At 36.8% G+C, this 15,713-nt stretch overlaps 3 protein-coding genes across 5 annotated transcripts in view; 2 read left to right on the plus strand and 1 right to left on the minus strand.

Moving 5' to 3' along the window:
* The window catches only part of LOC127746708 (uncharacterized), an 11,695-nt gene extending 7,735 nt beyond the window's left edge, over window positions 1-3,960 (plus strand). The window contains exon 2 of the mRNA XM_052260720.1: window positions 3,844-3,960. Coding sequence (XP_052116680.1) covers window positions 3,844-3,960 — 117 coding nt within the window. The remainder of the gene's footprint in view (window positions 1-3,843) is intronic.
* A 3,026-nt stretch (window positions 3,961-6,986) lies between these two features.
* Window positions 6,987-9,496, plus strand: LOC107486673 (EID1-like F-box protein 2). Of its 2 annotated transcripts, XM_016107229.3 has the most exons (4): window positions 6,987-7,112; window positions 7,193-7,286; window positions 7,865-8,640; window positions 9,125-9,496. In XM_016107229.3, exon 3 carries the CDS (start codon window positions 7,876-7,878, stop codon window positions 8,623-8,625), a length of 750 nt encoding a protein of 249 aa, XP_015962715.1. In that variant the 5' UTR covers window positions 6,987-7,112; window positions 7,193-7,286; window positions 7,865-7,875; the 3' UTR covers window positions 8,626-8,640; window positions 9,125-9,496. The 2 variants fall into 2 exon arrangements, with proteins under 2 accessions (XP_015962715.1, XP_015962716.1); XM_016107230.2 differs by lacking the exon at window positions 7,193-7,286 and having other exon boundaries at window positions 6,994-7,112.
* Window positions 9,497-9,979: 483 nt separating this feature from the next.
* On the minus strand, window positions 9,980-15,378 carry LOC107486672 (chaperone protein ClpB3, chloroplastic). Of its 2 annotated transcripts, XM_021141155.2 has the most exons (10): window positions 14,893-15,376; window positions 14,387-14,605; window positions 13,976-14,213; window positions 13,639-13,834; window positions 13,186-13,240; window positions 12,780-12,930; window positions 12,364-12,522; window positions 11,936-12,201; window positions 10,789-11,715; window positions 9,981-10,594 (listed from the first exon to the last, which is right to left on the minus strand). In XM_021141155.2, exons 1-10 carry the CDS (start codon window positions 15,139-15,141, stop codon window positions 10,262-10,264), a joined length of 2,793 nt encoding a protein of 930 aa, XP_020996814.1. In that variant the 5' UTR covers window positions 15,142-15,376; the 3' UTR covers window positions 9,981-10,261. The 2 variants fall into 2 exon arrangements, with proteins under 2 accessions (XP_015962714.1, XP_020996814.1); XM_016107228.3 differs by having other exon boundaries at window positions 9,980-10,594; window positions 11,936-12,522; window positions 14,893-15,378.
* Between the last annotated feature and the right edge of the window lie 335 nt (window positions 15,379-15,713).

Below are 15,713 nucleotides of genomic sequence, written 5' to 3' on the forward strand. Positions count from 1 at the left end.
TATAATACACAATTTGAGAGAGCAATATCATTTGGTTCAATAGTGCTAAACTTGTAATCACACACTCTTCTAGAGAGCACTCTTTTCATCTCAACAATTCTTTGAGAATTGTTTTCTTGTACACCTTGTAAATTGGAGTGTGATCTCCAAGGTTGAGTCAAGAGTTATAAACACTATAGTTGGTGAGGATACCAAAGAGGTATACTAAGTACTCAAGGCAAATTTTAGAGAAGGTATCTCTAAGTGGAGTGGGTTAGTATACGAGTGGTGATCATATACCGTGAGGTGTTAGAAACTAAGGACTCGGATTGTAAAAGGTTTTGCGCGAGCACCTTGAAGCTTGGCAATAGTGGAACTTCTCAATTGCGATTGAGAAAGAAAGTGGACGTAGGACAAGAATTGTGCCGAACCACTCTAAATAGCGTTTGCATCTCTCCAAACTCATCTTTTCAATATTATTGTCTTTTACCGTTAAAGCAAATAAATTGTGATCGTGAAGTAGCTTCGTAAGTACTTAAGGAGTGGCTTAAGTCCGATTGGTGAAAAACTTGATCAATTTATTTGAGTTGGTGTCTATTGGAAAGTAAAAGCTCCTTATAAATGCTTAGCAATTGAGTTAAGCTCTTGGAAAAATACTAGTACAATAACACTTTTGCATATTATCTTTAAATTCATCAAAAAGGTTCATTGTTGTTGGTTTACTCAATTCACCCCCCCTCTTGAGTAATTGTGCATAGGTTCTACATTTTGCAATGAGAAGAATGTGAATTGGACACAATTTAACTTTTATTTCCTTTTTTTTCTCCAGACTTTCTAGTTTTGTGGGAAGCAAAAAATCACTATTCTTGACTTGTTGTGACGGTATAAAAAGCCCGTTTTGTTGCGGATTCAAATATGAGTCATAGAGAGTCTTTTCGATAATGAGAGTGATTCTTCTGCCTCCCATATCACTTGTCAAGTTCTTGAAATTTTGTGGCAATTCAAAAGATTCTTGGTTGACTGGTTTTTTTGTTTTTTACTTAGACCGAGAATCCACTGAGCTAACGGTCTTCTTGGAATCCTCCTTTGAAACCCGTTCTTGGTCGGCACTGGGGGCTTGAATTCACAGTGCTGTTTGAAGTCTTTAAATTAAGCCTCTCTAAGAAGTTTCTAGAGAGATTATCGAAAATATCAACAACTTCAAATTTATCATCGTTGAAATCCTATTTTTTATTTTGCATCAAACAGCCTCTTTTTCCTCTCTTGATATTCATCATTCTTTTCTCCTCCTTGTTAGTTTCTTCTCTCATTCTGCAACTTGTACCCTCAGATTCAAGACAGTAACCAAACGCATTTGCTGCCTTCTTCTTGCTTGAAAATGGCACTGTAGAATCATCGGAATCCACGAGAGGTTCTTTCAATTTGTTCTTGTTGCTAGATGAAGAACGTAGTCTGCATTGGAACCATTGGCAGTGTAGTTTGGCTCTATGCTTTTCCATTCTTTTCTTTATCAATGAAGAGAACGTAAGTTGGACACTATTTCACTATTATTTCCATTTTTTCCTCCAGACTTTCTAGTTTTGTGGGAGGCACGAAACCACTATTCTTGGCTTGCTGTGATGGTATCAAAAGCCTGTTTTATTGCGGATTCAAATCCGAGTCATAGAGAATCTTTTCGATAACCAGAGTGATTCTGCTGCCGCCCATTTCACTTATCAAGTTCTTGAAATTTTGTGGCAATTCAAAGAATTCTTGGTTGACTGGTTTTTTGTTTCTTTCTTAGAACGAGAATCCACTGAGCTAACGGTCTTCTTGGAATCCTCCTTTGAAACCCGTTCTTGGCCGGCACTGGGGGATTGAATTCACAGTATTGTTTGAAGTCTCTAAATTAAGCCTCTCTAAGAAGTTTATAGGGAGATTATCCAAAATATCAACAAATTCAAATTTATTATCATTGAAATCTTATTCTTCATTATGTATCAAACAACCTCTTTTTCTTCTCATGATATTCATCATTTTTTTCTACTCCTCGCTAGTCCTTTCTCTCATTCTGCGACTTGTACCTCAGATTCAAGACAGTAACTAAACGCATTTGCTGCCTTCTTCTTGCTTGAGAACGGCACTGTAGAATCATCAAAATCCATGAGAGGTTCTTTCAGTTTGTTCTTGTCGCTGGATGAAGAACGTAGTCTGCATTGAAACCATTGGCAGTATAGTTTGGCTCTATGCTTTTCCACTCTTTTCTTTAGCAATGAAGAGAACGTGAGTTGGACACAATTTCACTATTATTTTCTTTTTTCCTCCAGACTTTCTAGTTTTGTGGGAGGCACGAAACCACTATTCACTACTTGCTGTGACAGTATCAAAAGTCTGTTTTGTTGCAGATTCAAATCCGAGTCATGGAGAGTCCTTTCGATTACCACAGTGATTCTGCTGCCAACCATATCACTTATCAAGTTCTTGAAATTTTGTGGCAATTCAAAGGATTCTTGGTTGACTGATTTTTTTTGTTTCTTACTTAAACCGAGAATCCACTGAGCTAACAGTCTTCTTGGAATCCTCCTTTGAAACCCTTTCTTGGTCGGCACTGGGGGATTGAATTCACAGTGCTATTTGAAGTCTCTAAATTAAGCCTCTCTAAGAAGTTTCTAAGGAGATTATCCAAAATATCAACACCTTCAAATTTATCATCGTTGAAATTCTATTCTTCATTTAACATCAAACAGCCTCTTTTTCTTCTCATGATATTCATCATTCTTTTCTCCTCCTCATTAGTCCTTTCTCTCATTCTGCGACTTGTACCCTCAGATTCAAGACAGTAACTAAACGCATTTGCTGCCTTCTTCTTGCTTGAGAACAGCACTGTAGAATCATCAGAATCCACGAGAGGTTCTTTTAGTTTGTTCTTGTTGGTGGATGAAGAATGTAGTATGCATTGGAACCATTGGCAGCATAGTTTGGCTCGATGCTTTTCCATTCTTTTCTTTAGCAATGAAGAAAATGTGATTTGGACACAATTTCACTTTTATTTTCTTTTTTTCCCCAAACTTTCTAGTTTTGTGGGAAGCAAGAAATCACTATTCTTTACTTTTTGTGACGGTATCAAAAGTTCGTTTTGTTGCGGATTCAAATCCGATTTATAGAGAGTCTTTTCGATAACTAAAGTGATTTTGCTGCCACCCATATCACTTATCAAGTTCTTAAAATTTTGTGACAATTCAGAGGATTCTTGGTTGACTAGTTTTTTTATTTCTTTCATAGACCAAGAATCCACTGAGCTAACGGTCTTTTTGGAATCCTCCTTTGAAATCCGTTCTTGGTCGGCACTAGGGGTTAGAATTCACAGCACTATTTGAAGTCTCTAAATTTATCCTCTCAAAGAAGTTTTTGGGGAGATTATCCAAAATATCAACAACTTCAAATTCATCGTCTTTGAAATCATATTCTTCATTTTCCATCAAACAGCCTCTTTTTCTTCTGGTTATATTCATCATTCTTTTCTCCTCCTCGTTAGTCCCTTCTCTCATTCCGCGACTTGTACCCTCAGATTTAAGACAGTAGCCAAACACATTTTGCTTCCTTCTTCTTGCTTGAGAACGGCATTGTAGAATTATTAGAATCTACGAGAGATTCTTTTAGTTTGATCTTGTCACTAGATGAAGAACGTAGTCTGCATTGGAATCCCTGGTAGCGTAGTTTGGCTCTATGCTTTTTCATTCTTTTCTTTACCCCTGAAGAGAACATGAGTTGGATACAATTTCACTTTTATTTCTTTTTTTCCTCCAGACTTTCTAGTTTTGTGGGAAGCAAGAAATAACTATTTTTGACCTGCTGTGACGGTATCAAAAGTCAATTTTGTTGCAGATTCAAATTCGAATCATAGAGTCTCTTTTTGATAACCAGAGTGATCATGCTGCCACTCATATCACTCATCAAGGTCTTGAAATTTTGTGGCAATTCAGAGGATTATTGGTTGACTGATTTTTTTGTTTTTTTTCTTCCGGAACTTATCCAAGTTGTGGATTATTGACATCTTTTATCCACCAGATTGCGGGAACATATTAAATTCTTTTTTTATTTTTAGAGTTAAGTACGATTTTGGTCCCTAAGGTAGGGACAGAAAATTTATTTCGTCCCTAACCTTTTTTTCGATACAAAATATTTCCAAAGGTTTAACTTAGTTTTAAAATCGTCTTTTTTACCAAAATTTTAATTTTTCTTATCAAATTACCCCTAGTTAAAAAATGGAAAAAATGAAAAACAAGTTAAAGGCTGGGGAACAGGGGAAGGGGTAATCACATTGGGGGAAGTGGGTTTTTAATGGAGGAAGAGGGGGAAGAGAATGTGGGGAAGGGAGTCCACCGTCGCTACTCCTCGACGCCGCTGCTCTTCGTCGTTCGATCGCTGAATCTCGCCGCTGCTCCTCGTTGTTCGGTCCTCACCGCTTGTGCGCCACTCGCGATTTCTGCTTCTCCTCCTCGCTCAGTCGTCGTTTGTCGCTGCTCCTCGCCAGTCACCGCTGCTTCTGATCGGGTTTGCTGTCTTCTTGGTCCACTTGGCAACCATTCCTATCACTGGAACTAGGATTAACCCAGCTAGGAGCCTTGGTGCTGCCATCATCTTCAACAGAAAGCATGCATGGAATGATCAGGTATGTCTTCTTCGTTTTTGGCTTTTTTTTTCTCACCCATTTCTTTCTGAATTTCATATCTCCTTTTCTTTATTGTAGTGAATTTTCTGGGTTGGACCTTTCATTGGAGCTGCTCTTGCTGCCGTGTACCACCAGATAGTCATTCGATTTTGCTTCTGTTTATGCTTCAGATTACATTGATTTTGCTTCTGATTACATGGGCCTTTCTTTGTGTTTATGCTTCTGTTTCATATCTTTTTTGTGTTTTTGCTTCTGTTTATGCTTCTGTTTCACTCTGATTCTGATTTTGTTTATGCTTCTAATTTTATTATTGTTATTGCTGGTGTTGTTATTATTCTTCTGCTTCTAGTTGTTGTTGTTTCATTGTTGCTGCTACTTCTACTTTTTTTTTCTGGTTGAATTTGAAGCAGAAGGAAAAGGGGAAGGGGAAGGGGAAGAGTATTTTAGTTCGAAGGACGATTTTAAAATTAAGTTAAACCTTTGGGACCATTTTGTAGCGAAAAAAAGGCCGAAGACGAAATAAATTTTCAGCTCCCACTTTAAAGACCAAAATCGTACTTAACCCTTATTTTTATTTGTTATTTTATCTTTTTCTTCTAGAAATAAAATCTATTAAGTTAATTATACTTATTTTTCTCTAATAGAATCATCTAGAGATTTTGGTTCTTTTAGCTTATTTTGAAATTCAAAATCAATTTAGTAATTAATATAAATAGGTAGCATTGTTCTCCCATGATATAAAACAACAACATACAATAAAAAATTCTTCATATTTTTTTTATTCTTTTATAGTTTTATTATGATATCAGAGTCATGGTATCATTCTTGAGTAGGATATACAAGCTATCATCATTTTGGTGAGAAATCACCATGTTTCTCTTTCGATCCCCTCCCACAATGAATAATTAATCTTATAATTTAGCTCAAGATCCAACCAATCCCTATTACATCCATCCAAGTAAAAATCCTACCTCAATGTTGGTCCTCCCTATTCTCAAAGGAAACAACTACCATTCATGAAATAAATCATTCACTATGACTATAATTTCCAAAAATAAATATGAATTTATTACCGGTAGTTCCGTTTGCGCTTCCTTCTCACAGTTCCGTTTGCGCTTCTTTCTAGTAGTTACGTCCGCGCTTTCTTCCCACAGTCCGTCTGCACCTTTTTCCCGTTCTGGCTGCATTTTTTTCAATAATTCCGTTTGCACATTCTTTCCGACAGTTCTATCTGTATTCTGCTACACTCTTACTGCGCTCTACACTCTCTCTGAAAATCATTTTTTTTGCACTCTATGCACTCTCTTTAAAAATCACTCTTAACTCTTATCGCACTCTGAATATTACTCTTCATTTTTTTTATTCTTTCATAGTTTTATTATATATAATAATAACAACAACAAACAAAAAAAAAAGTCTTATTCCACTAAATAATATCAGTTATATGAATTAAAAACATTAATTGTCATTGATTTTATTATATATCATTTCTACAATAACTATCTATACAAAAGTCTCTTTTAACTATTTCGTATATAATTTTATTTTAACCTTTTTTTATCTTTCAACATTTGTCGACTTCTATCACATTCATGTTCTTGATTGAATATTCAATTGATTTTTTCTTTATATATCCAAACTAGATGATTAGATCCTGCTTCATAGCATTCATATAACATGTTTTCTGGTCAGATTCATTAAAATTTAGACACAATAATGGTCATTGGAGTGAGTGAGAGTTTGAAAAATGAAAATATCTCAGAAGCCTACTTTGATTTGAGTGTTTGACATAAGCAAACACACAAGCAAAACAGTTACACAAAGATATTTATATTTTTAATCACAAAATTGGAAAAGGGAACTGAAACTTGGAGCATTCTGGAGCTGCCACGTTGCTACTTGAGCCAACAAAAATATTTGGTTCCTACTTCCGACACAAAAAAATCTAAACTTTTTACAAATTACTATTTTTTTTATCCTCTTCTGTTGGATCAAAAACGATGTTGTGGTGCTTCAAGCACACGCCATATTACGAAAATGACCTTCCCCTTATTACGCTAACGCCACGTGCACACGCTTATATTACCAATTTAGACTCGCTCTGTAAGAGCGACACGTGCCCCCTCCTTGGTTTACGAAAATGACCTTTCAGTTGGTACACGAATGACACGTCATGGATAATGGACCCCACAGAACCAAAATCCACAATGCCACATCACCATGATGACGTGTCATTGGACAGGTGTCTCTTTTTAACTGGGCCTTGTTTCTTAAGGCGATTCTACCAACACCGTGCACTCTATGATTGAAAAAAATGGATATATTTACAGTTATCGTTGCAAATTGAAATCGTAGCTAGAAAACTATCTTCTCCTTCGTTTTGAACTCTCTCTTTCTCTCTGCATTTGAAAGTAACTACCTTGTTACCTTTATTTAATTCTTCTATGAAGTTTTTGTTTGACCAAATTGACCCTGCTGTTAGGTGAGTTACTCAACTAACTTGCTTCTTCTTCCTTCGAAGTTCTTATATTTATGTGTGTTGATCTTTGGTGTTTTTCTTAGCTTTGTGTTCTTTTCCGAATGGTTCCGGTGGTGGGTTTTTTCTGGTTTTCTAAGGTTTGGAGGCTATGCTGAAAGCAGGGTGAATTGAACTGAGGTGACGGGAATTCTTTTCTTTTATGATTCAAGTTTTTATCTTTTTGATATTTTTGAAGTTGCTGTCACCAATTCCTCTCTTAAGTTCAATGCTTGGGTTTTGGGTATATTTTTCTTCATCTGGGGCTTGAAGGGTTTTGGAAATCTCTAATTTTTCCTGAATTGTAGTAGGAATTCGCTTTTGTTTTGTCTCTAAGAGGAACTGTGTTGAAGTTTCTGTGATCCTTTCTTGGCTTCTTTCATGTGTTTGGTTGAGAACTTGAGAAAATGTAGTACTCCTCCATCCATGAATAATTGTTGGGGTGAGAAAATATACAAAACTGAATGCTATACATTAAGTTTTGGTTGTACCAAATTTCTCTCTTGAATAGTTCATGGATGGACGTTCTAGAATATTCCGTTTTCAAGTTAGGGGTTTAGCATCGTTCGGTATTGGTTTCATTAGTTGATATTTCCTTGATTCCGTGAAGTAACTTGGTGTGTAAGCTTTCTCATATTCGTTGATATTTGATACCATAAAGTTTTTCAACAAAGAGTTGTTATAACTTGTAATAATTTATTAAGAATTTTTCTTGCCAGGTGATGAAAAAATGATCCTCAATAAGCAGTACCGATGCATACACTCGGCTAGCTGCCAATGCACTAAAGGGCATATAAGTGAAGATGTGATATTCTTATTGTTTCATAATTTGAATTGGAATCCCAAGCTAATTGCAACTTTTTCATGTGTGTGCAAATGGTTTGATGATCTTGCCAAGAGAGTTCTATGGAAAGAGTTTTGTCGAACGAGGGCTCCGAGGATGATCCGTGATCTGCAATCCGGTGTGAGCCACATTGTTGATGGGAATTGGAGGGCCCTAGGAAAGCTGCTTATATACTGTACAGGATGCACACATGGTACCTTGTTCGGTCAAATTGGTATCCCCGGTCACTTTGTTTATCAGACTCGGTTTTCTAGAACTTCAGGGAAGAGCTTTCTTTTGAGACGATGCAGAAGCGATGTTCTGTATGTGTCCTATCCTTGTGAGCATCCAGACCAAGGTGAAGATAAAAATATAGGATTTTTCCGTGGCGTGTTTAAGTCATTCGGAACTTCCAAGGTCAGAAAGATGCTTATTAACAAGGCTGCAGAACTCCATCCTACACAAGTTTGCATTTATTGCAAGGCGAAGTTGTGGAACATGCGGCAGGCCAGAATGATCCCTCATAGTGCTAGTTCCTGGTTGGGTTCCTATGAAGATGGTGTTGAGTATTATGTGTGTCTCAACGGCCACATGCTTGGGACATGCACCTTGTTACCATTGTCTGATTCAGAAGAGGTATCCTCATCAGAGGAGTAGTTAACTGATTCTTAGGTACTTTCTCTCTGCTTATTTATGTTTACATATATATGTCCATGAGTTCTTCATGATATAAAAGGATACTATGGAAGATTTAGTTGGATAGTGGCATCCTCATTTCAACATATAATCCCTAAATACAATTTGTTATTTGTATTATTAGCACATCCTCACCCAAGATTTTGTTGTTTCTCTTCCAATGCTAGAACTTGGCCTCACTTTTGGCTCAATTATCATGCTATTTGGTGCTTTAGAAGTATGCTTGTTTGTTAAATTTTATTTTTATTTGGATCATTATCATGTTTAGTGCTGACTTTGATGATTGAATTTGAAGGATTTCCTTGCACTAATTAGACCTTTTTGCTATACCGTATAAGGTCTGATAGTATTGGTCAATATTAATAAACAAATTTTTATAGTTATACAGTCTTATCCATTCTTGAAGGTATATGTGATAACTGCTATATTGCTCATAGCATCTCTCGTTGTCTTTGAACAGATTGGCAGCAAGTCTTGACAAGAAGGTTGAATTTCTGTGTCAGATTTCTCTTCAAGTGCACCATTACCATTTAGCTTTGAGCTTTAGGTTGTGGTGTATCAAATCATGCCAGCATTTCCGAGGAAGGACCATGATGCTGCTAACCAACATTTCTCATGGATTTTGGCATGGATGGTTGTTACTGCTAACTATGTGATATACCATGTATCAAGTGAGATTTTGTTGATGTAACACTTTCTCAGTATACCACGAGGATTCATTAGCATGTTATCAGAATCGCCACAAAATGTTGAGTTTCACTAGTTTTGTAGACTTTTATCGAGTTAAAATTAGTTTAGACTGAAAAGTACAAACCTAATCTACTTTCCTAAATGCTCCTTCCATTTCTTTTTATTTGTTGGTACATTCTTAAATTATCTAAGTTTGTCAATATTTTCAAAAATATTTCTAAGTAGGTAAGAGGGTTTGAAGAGGGACAATTTGAGGTAAGAGAAAAACATTTTCGAAAATATTGAGGACAAAATTGAAACAAATTAAAATTTAAAAATAATTTTAAAAAATTTGATTAATTTTAAAGATAAAAAATATATTTTATTTATTTATTAATTAAAGATATGTCAATCTCATCTAGTGAGCTAAAACTTTTTGTTGTTGTTATTAATTAAAAGATATATTAGAAAGTGTAACAAATAAAGAGGATAAGAAAGAACACATCTCAGAAAATGAATATGTTGACAAAAGAACGGGATTAAAAGTAAAGCTGATTATTGTGTAACGGAGTTCTGCAGTCGGGAAAATTTGTGATCAAAACTGTGATTTAACATCCAAGTTCACAGCTTAAAAACAAACTAAGCCTTGTTCATATTTAGCACCGTTAACATCATGAATTATGATGGGTTAATTTACTAATCTCACAGTAGATATGTTATTAGACAATATTTACAATACTTTTGAGAGACAAATGTGAATTATGAAGTGTGGTATTTGTATTGATCATTGGTCACTAAGCAATTTTGTTACTATATGTTTGATGCAAACTATACCAGGATCATTATTCAATCGGTTTAACAAAACCAATATACACTCAAATTTATATGACACTTAGCATGTGATACAATAAGGAAACTATAAAGCCTTTCAAGATGTCTGTGGAAAAGCTTCCAAGCTGTCTTGAGTGGAAGGTTCTGCTGAATCAGGTTCAATCTTCCTAAAAGTAAGCTTTTGTTGGGGAAGTTGGCCGTTGGAAAATGCTGTGACTTCTGTGTCTATTAAGATTGTGTCTTCATCCTTGAATTCTCCTCTAAGAATGCCCTTGGCAAGTTCATTCTCTACATTCTGCTGAATTACTCGCTTTACTGGCCTTGCACCATAGTTTGGATCATACCCTAGACTTCCAAGAAGTTCAATAGCAGCATCTGTCACCTTGATTTTCATCTTCTTGTCCGAAATTCTCTGCTGCACGCGCTCCAACTGTAATTGACAAGAGGAAAATTGTGTTAGACCGTCAACTGTAACATGAAACTTCAAATTTTAACATTCAAGAATGTAGTTAGCATCAATCCTAGACTGATCAAGCACACTAATCCTGATGAGAATCATCAATTAATTTGGACATGAGAGAAATTTTCAAGTGTAGCTGAGAATTTACTTGGTAGTTAAATTACCTGTAACCTCACAATGCTACTAATTTGCTCGCGGTCTAGAGGCTGGAAAACAATATACTCATCAACTCTGTTCATGAACTCAGGACGGAAAACAGCTCTTGCTGCATCCATTACGCGCTGCTTTATGGTTTCATAAGTCAATTCTTTCGACTCGGTCTCATCATCAGCGTTGATGATGTATTGGGATCCAACATTTGAGGTCATAATGATAACTGTGTTGGTAAAACTCACTGTGCGGCCCTGCGAGTCGGTCACTCTTCCATCATCCAAGATTTGAAGGAATACGTTGAAAACATCCGCATGTGCCTTCTCAATCTCGTCAAACAGAATAACAGCATAAGGTCTGCGGCGAACCGTCTCAGTAAGTTGACCTCCCTCTTCATACCCAACATATCCAGGTGGAGCTCCAATCAATCTTGAAACTGCATGCTTTTCCATGTACTCACTCATATCTATTCTTACAAGTGCTTCTTCTGTGTTGAATAAGTAGGAAGCAAGTGTCTTAGCCAGCTCCGTCTTTCCCACACCCGTTGGTCCCATAAACATGAAGCTAGCGATTGGACGATGAGGATCCGAAAGACCTGCTCTTGACCGTTGGATTGCCTCGGCTACTGCCCTAACAGCAGGGTCTTGACCAACCACACGCTTATGGAGCACATCTTCCAAATACAACAACTTCTCCCTCTCTGATTGTTGTAGTTTTGAAACAGGTATACCTGTCCACTTGCTTACAATTTCGGCAATATCATTTCCTGTAACTTCCTCCCTCAGCATAGACTGGCCGGAGCTCATGTATTCATCCAACTCCTTCTCTGCAGTTTCCAGTTGCCGTTGCAAGGAGTTCAGACTGCCATACTTTAATTCAGCAGCACGGTTAAGATCATACTCCCTCTCAGCCTGTTGGATCTCAAGATTCACCCTGTCTATCTGCATATTTAGATTAACCAACGATGAGTATCTGCTATTGATGTTCAATTACAAAAAAGTAATCTTTTACATGATTAGATTTATATTCAATTATAATCACCAACTCCACTTGTTTACTAGCACATGTTATTTAAGTTGATATATACACAAGTACAAAAATTTCACATACATTTCATCAATCTATTTTAAACAAGAGAGACAACACTTAAAAATAACACACCTCTTCTTTGATTGATTGAATTCGAGTCATTACTGACTTTTCATGCTCCCACTGTTCAGTGAGCTCAGCCTGTTTCTCTTTCAAAAGAGAGAGCTCTGTCTCAAGACGATTTAGCCTGTCTCTTGAGGCCTTATCTGTATCATTTGTTAGAGAGAGTCGCTCCATCTCTAGTTTCAAGACTGATCGGTTGATCTCATCAAGTGCAGTAGGTTTAGAAGTAATTTCCATTTTCAGTTTGGCAGCAGCTTCATCAACCAGATCAATAGCTGCAATTTGGCAGTAGCTAGGAGTGAGCATCTTATACATTATAAGCATCATTGATGCCAGAAAAGAAAATTGACTTAGAAGTGTAATAAAAAGAGGATAAGCCAGAAGCATATATTGCTCATATAAAACTAATCTTTGGGGAATGCATAGACTATTATTACCTTTGTCAGGCAAAAATCTTCCACTGATATATCGAGCTGGGTCCTTCTCAATATACTTGCGATACTCATCTAATGTTGTAGCGCCAATACATCGCAGCTCTCCCCGACCAAGCATAGGCTTTAAAAGATTACCAGCATCCATAGCACCATTTGTGGCACCTATGATATGATGGATTAAAATTGCAATCAAATCCAACGTCTACATGTTAATTTCAAATTTACACCCCTTGGCATAAACTGGGAATATAAGTAATATATTGGGAAGAGAACATCATCTAATATCATAACCTCCACTAATCTAAAAAGTCTTGGAAGATAACACAATTTGCAATTAGGAGTCTACTATAGACCTTTCAAGCAGCTTTAAGCATACCTAAAAATCAGCTATCTAAAAGAGGAAAGTTGAAGCTTATTACCTGCCCCAACAACTGTGTGGATCTCATCAATAAAAAGGATTGTCTGACCCTCAGATTCTGTTACTTCTTTAAGGACAGCTTTTAGCCTGTCCTCAAATTCTCCCCGGTACTTTGCTCCAGCAATAAGTGCACCCATATCAAGTGATATAAGCTGAAACAAGAAAAGCGAATAAAATAACTTTACAACTCCAAGAAATTATGCAAACTTAAACGAGGAGGATTGGCGTTCATGTTCCTTTTAAAAGTGAATTAAACCCAATAATGGTAGAGGATACAATAGTGATTATGACATATTGACATCAACATTTTAAACGGAATTAGAAACATAAATGCATTGTTCGGTTCCTTTCCTTCCCGATCTTACTGACTCTCAAGAATAGCCCCAGAATATGGATAACACACATACCCTACGGTTCATTAAAGCCTGAGGAACATCTCCTTGCACAATTCTCTGAGCAAGCCTGTTACCAAGGAAGGGTTAGGTCAATATGCAGAAGGTAGTAAGTAATACTAACAAGAATATCCAGACCAAGATCAAAGTGAGAACAGAATTACTTGAATCAATCATGGATGCCAACCTCTCAAACACAGTAACACACTCCCTATTTTTAAGAAGTATTTTCATAAGTATTGTGAACTTACAATCAAGTTTAATTTATTTTTTTAATTTTATCAATGAATATATACCATCATAAGTTTAAATAAAATTATGTCATTTTCAACCTGATTCACAGGTTCCATTGCCAGTATTTATGAACTATGCTGGACAATAAAATGAAGGCCTGCAAATATAGCAACACATTAAATATAATTCATTTTCCAGCCAAAGTGACAGCAAAGATGGGACCTAAGCACTCACCCTTCAGAAATTGCAGTCTTTCCTACACCAGGCTCACCAATTAGCACAGGATTGTTCTTTGTCCTCCTGGAGAGAATCTGGATGCACCGACGTATTTCGTCATCTCTTCCTATGACTGGGTCAAGTTTTCCCGCTTTAGCCATTGCTGTCAAATCTTTCCCATATTTTTCCAAGGCTTCATACTTCCCCTCCGGATCTACAACAAATAAAAAATTATGCTCGACCAAGATGAAATGCTGACAAGGGTATGTAACGTATAGATCCTAACACCTTAGAGAGACATAAATTGTACATTAGCATTTGTTATATGTAAAAGACAAATGGAAAATAGCATTACCTTGGTCAATAACTGACTGGCGTCCCCTAACAGACTCTATTGCAGATTTTAGCGTCTGCTGCGATATTTGGAAATCCCTAAATAACTGCTTCCCGAAACGTTGATCTTGGGTAAAACCAAGAAGGAAGTGTTCAACTGAAACAAATGAATCCCCATATTCTTTCTTGTAGTCTCTGGCTCTCTGAATCAATGCCTCCAAATCACGCCCCAACATTGAACCAGCTGATTCCCCTAGAACCTAACATATTTTGACACAGGTTAAACAACTAAATTCCCAGTATTCAGATGACAGAGCCATAAACAATGAACAACTATCTTATCCTCTAATGAATAGCAATTAACCAGCCAACAAAATGCAACAATACAAGCTATCATATTATAGTTCAAACTTGCTCTACTTTAGTCAATTACCTTGGGTTGCCTCTGAATGTACTTGTCAGTAGCTTCTAGAAGCCGAGTGTTATCAACTCCAGCCTTGGAAAAAATCCTGCGAGCAAGACCATTCTTTTGCTCCAACAAAGCCTTCATCAAGTGCTCAGTCTCCACAATCTGATGCTTGTTCTCCTTTGCCACCTCCGGCGAGGAAACTATCGCCTGCCACGCCATTTCGGTGAACTCTTGCTGCGTAATCTGCCATTACATAAAAGCCAAAAACATCATCCCCTGCATCCCACAAGCTTCAACCAAAGTACCAAATCCCAAATACCATTAAAAAAAACAAGATATAACCAAGATTCCACATTAATTTAGATTGCAAAGAAGCTGAGAAAATCACCCACGTGATTAGTTTGTTGAGCTAGGTTAGTTGGTTAGTTAGTTATATTACTATAATTAGCTACAGGAGTAGCTCCATTACAATCAATTGCAAGGTTATAGACTGAAATTGAATGAAATTTGAAGTAAATATGAAATGTTACCCTTCCACTTGAAGCTTCACAGCGAACAGAGAAACGTTGGGGATTTCTGTGAGTTGTTGTCCGAAACCCATTTGCAAAATGGTTCCTTTTGGTGATGGGAAGCGATCTCAGAAGGTTGAAGGGCTTTGAAGGGAAAGCAAGGGAGGAGTAGCGGGGATTAGAAAGAAGAGCACGGTGGTTCCTGCTGCATGAAATTGGAACAGAGTGGGAAAGTGAAGAGAGACCCGGAAACGACGTCGTAGAAGCCATGGGTAGAAAAAAAGAGAGTGTTAGTTAGCAGTTAGTGGGAGCTGAAATGAAGAGTGAAGAGTGAGAGAATTAATTGATTAAAGAAGATGAGAACTTTAACGTTGCTTGCGCAGTGAGGAGAAGAAAAGAGGAATTAAAAGAGAAAAAGAAGAGAGTTGGAGTGAGTGTGGAGCATTCGGGGAGGTTCCATCACATTCCAAATTCTGGAAGGGTTCTTGACTCTCTCTTTCACAGTTGAGTTCGTCGTGAAAATGACGTCAACACTCGCCGAGTATTTCATCCTTTCTGGAATAAGACACGTGGATTCGTGTTTAAGATATCGCGGGCCCAATTTCTCCGCCAAATAAAAGGTCCATGTCATGTGTTTATTTTAAATAAAAAAAAAATTGGTAGTATAATAAAACAGAAATTATTTTTAATATAAAAATAAAGATAGTGTTTTAGTTGAATATTGACATTTAAATAATATTGTGAAAATTATTCAACATATTCTCCACGTGTTAGTTAAGATGTTGTCACGTGTCCAACACATTTTCTGTGTATTGGCTAAAGAGGAATTCTCCATATACAAG

This window comes from Arachis duranensis, chromosome 4 (assembly GCF_000817695.3).
Source record: "Arachis duranensis cultivar V14167 chromosome 4, aradu.V14167.gnm2.J7QH, whole genome shotgun sequence".
Classification (NCBI taxonomy): domain Eukaryota; kingdom Viridiplantae; phylum Streptophyta; class Magnoliopsida; order Fabales; family Fabaceae; genus Arachis; species Arachis duranensis.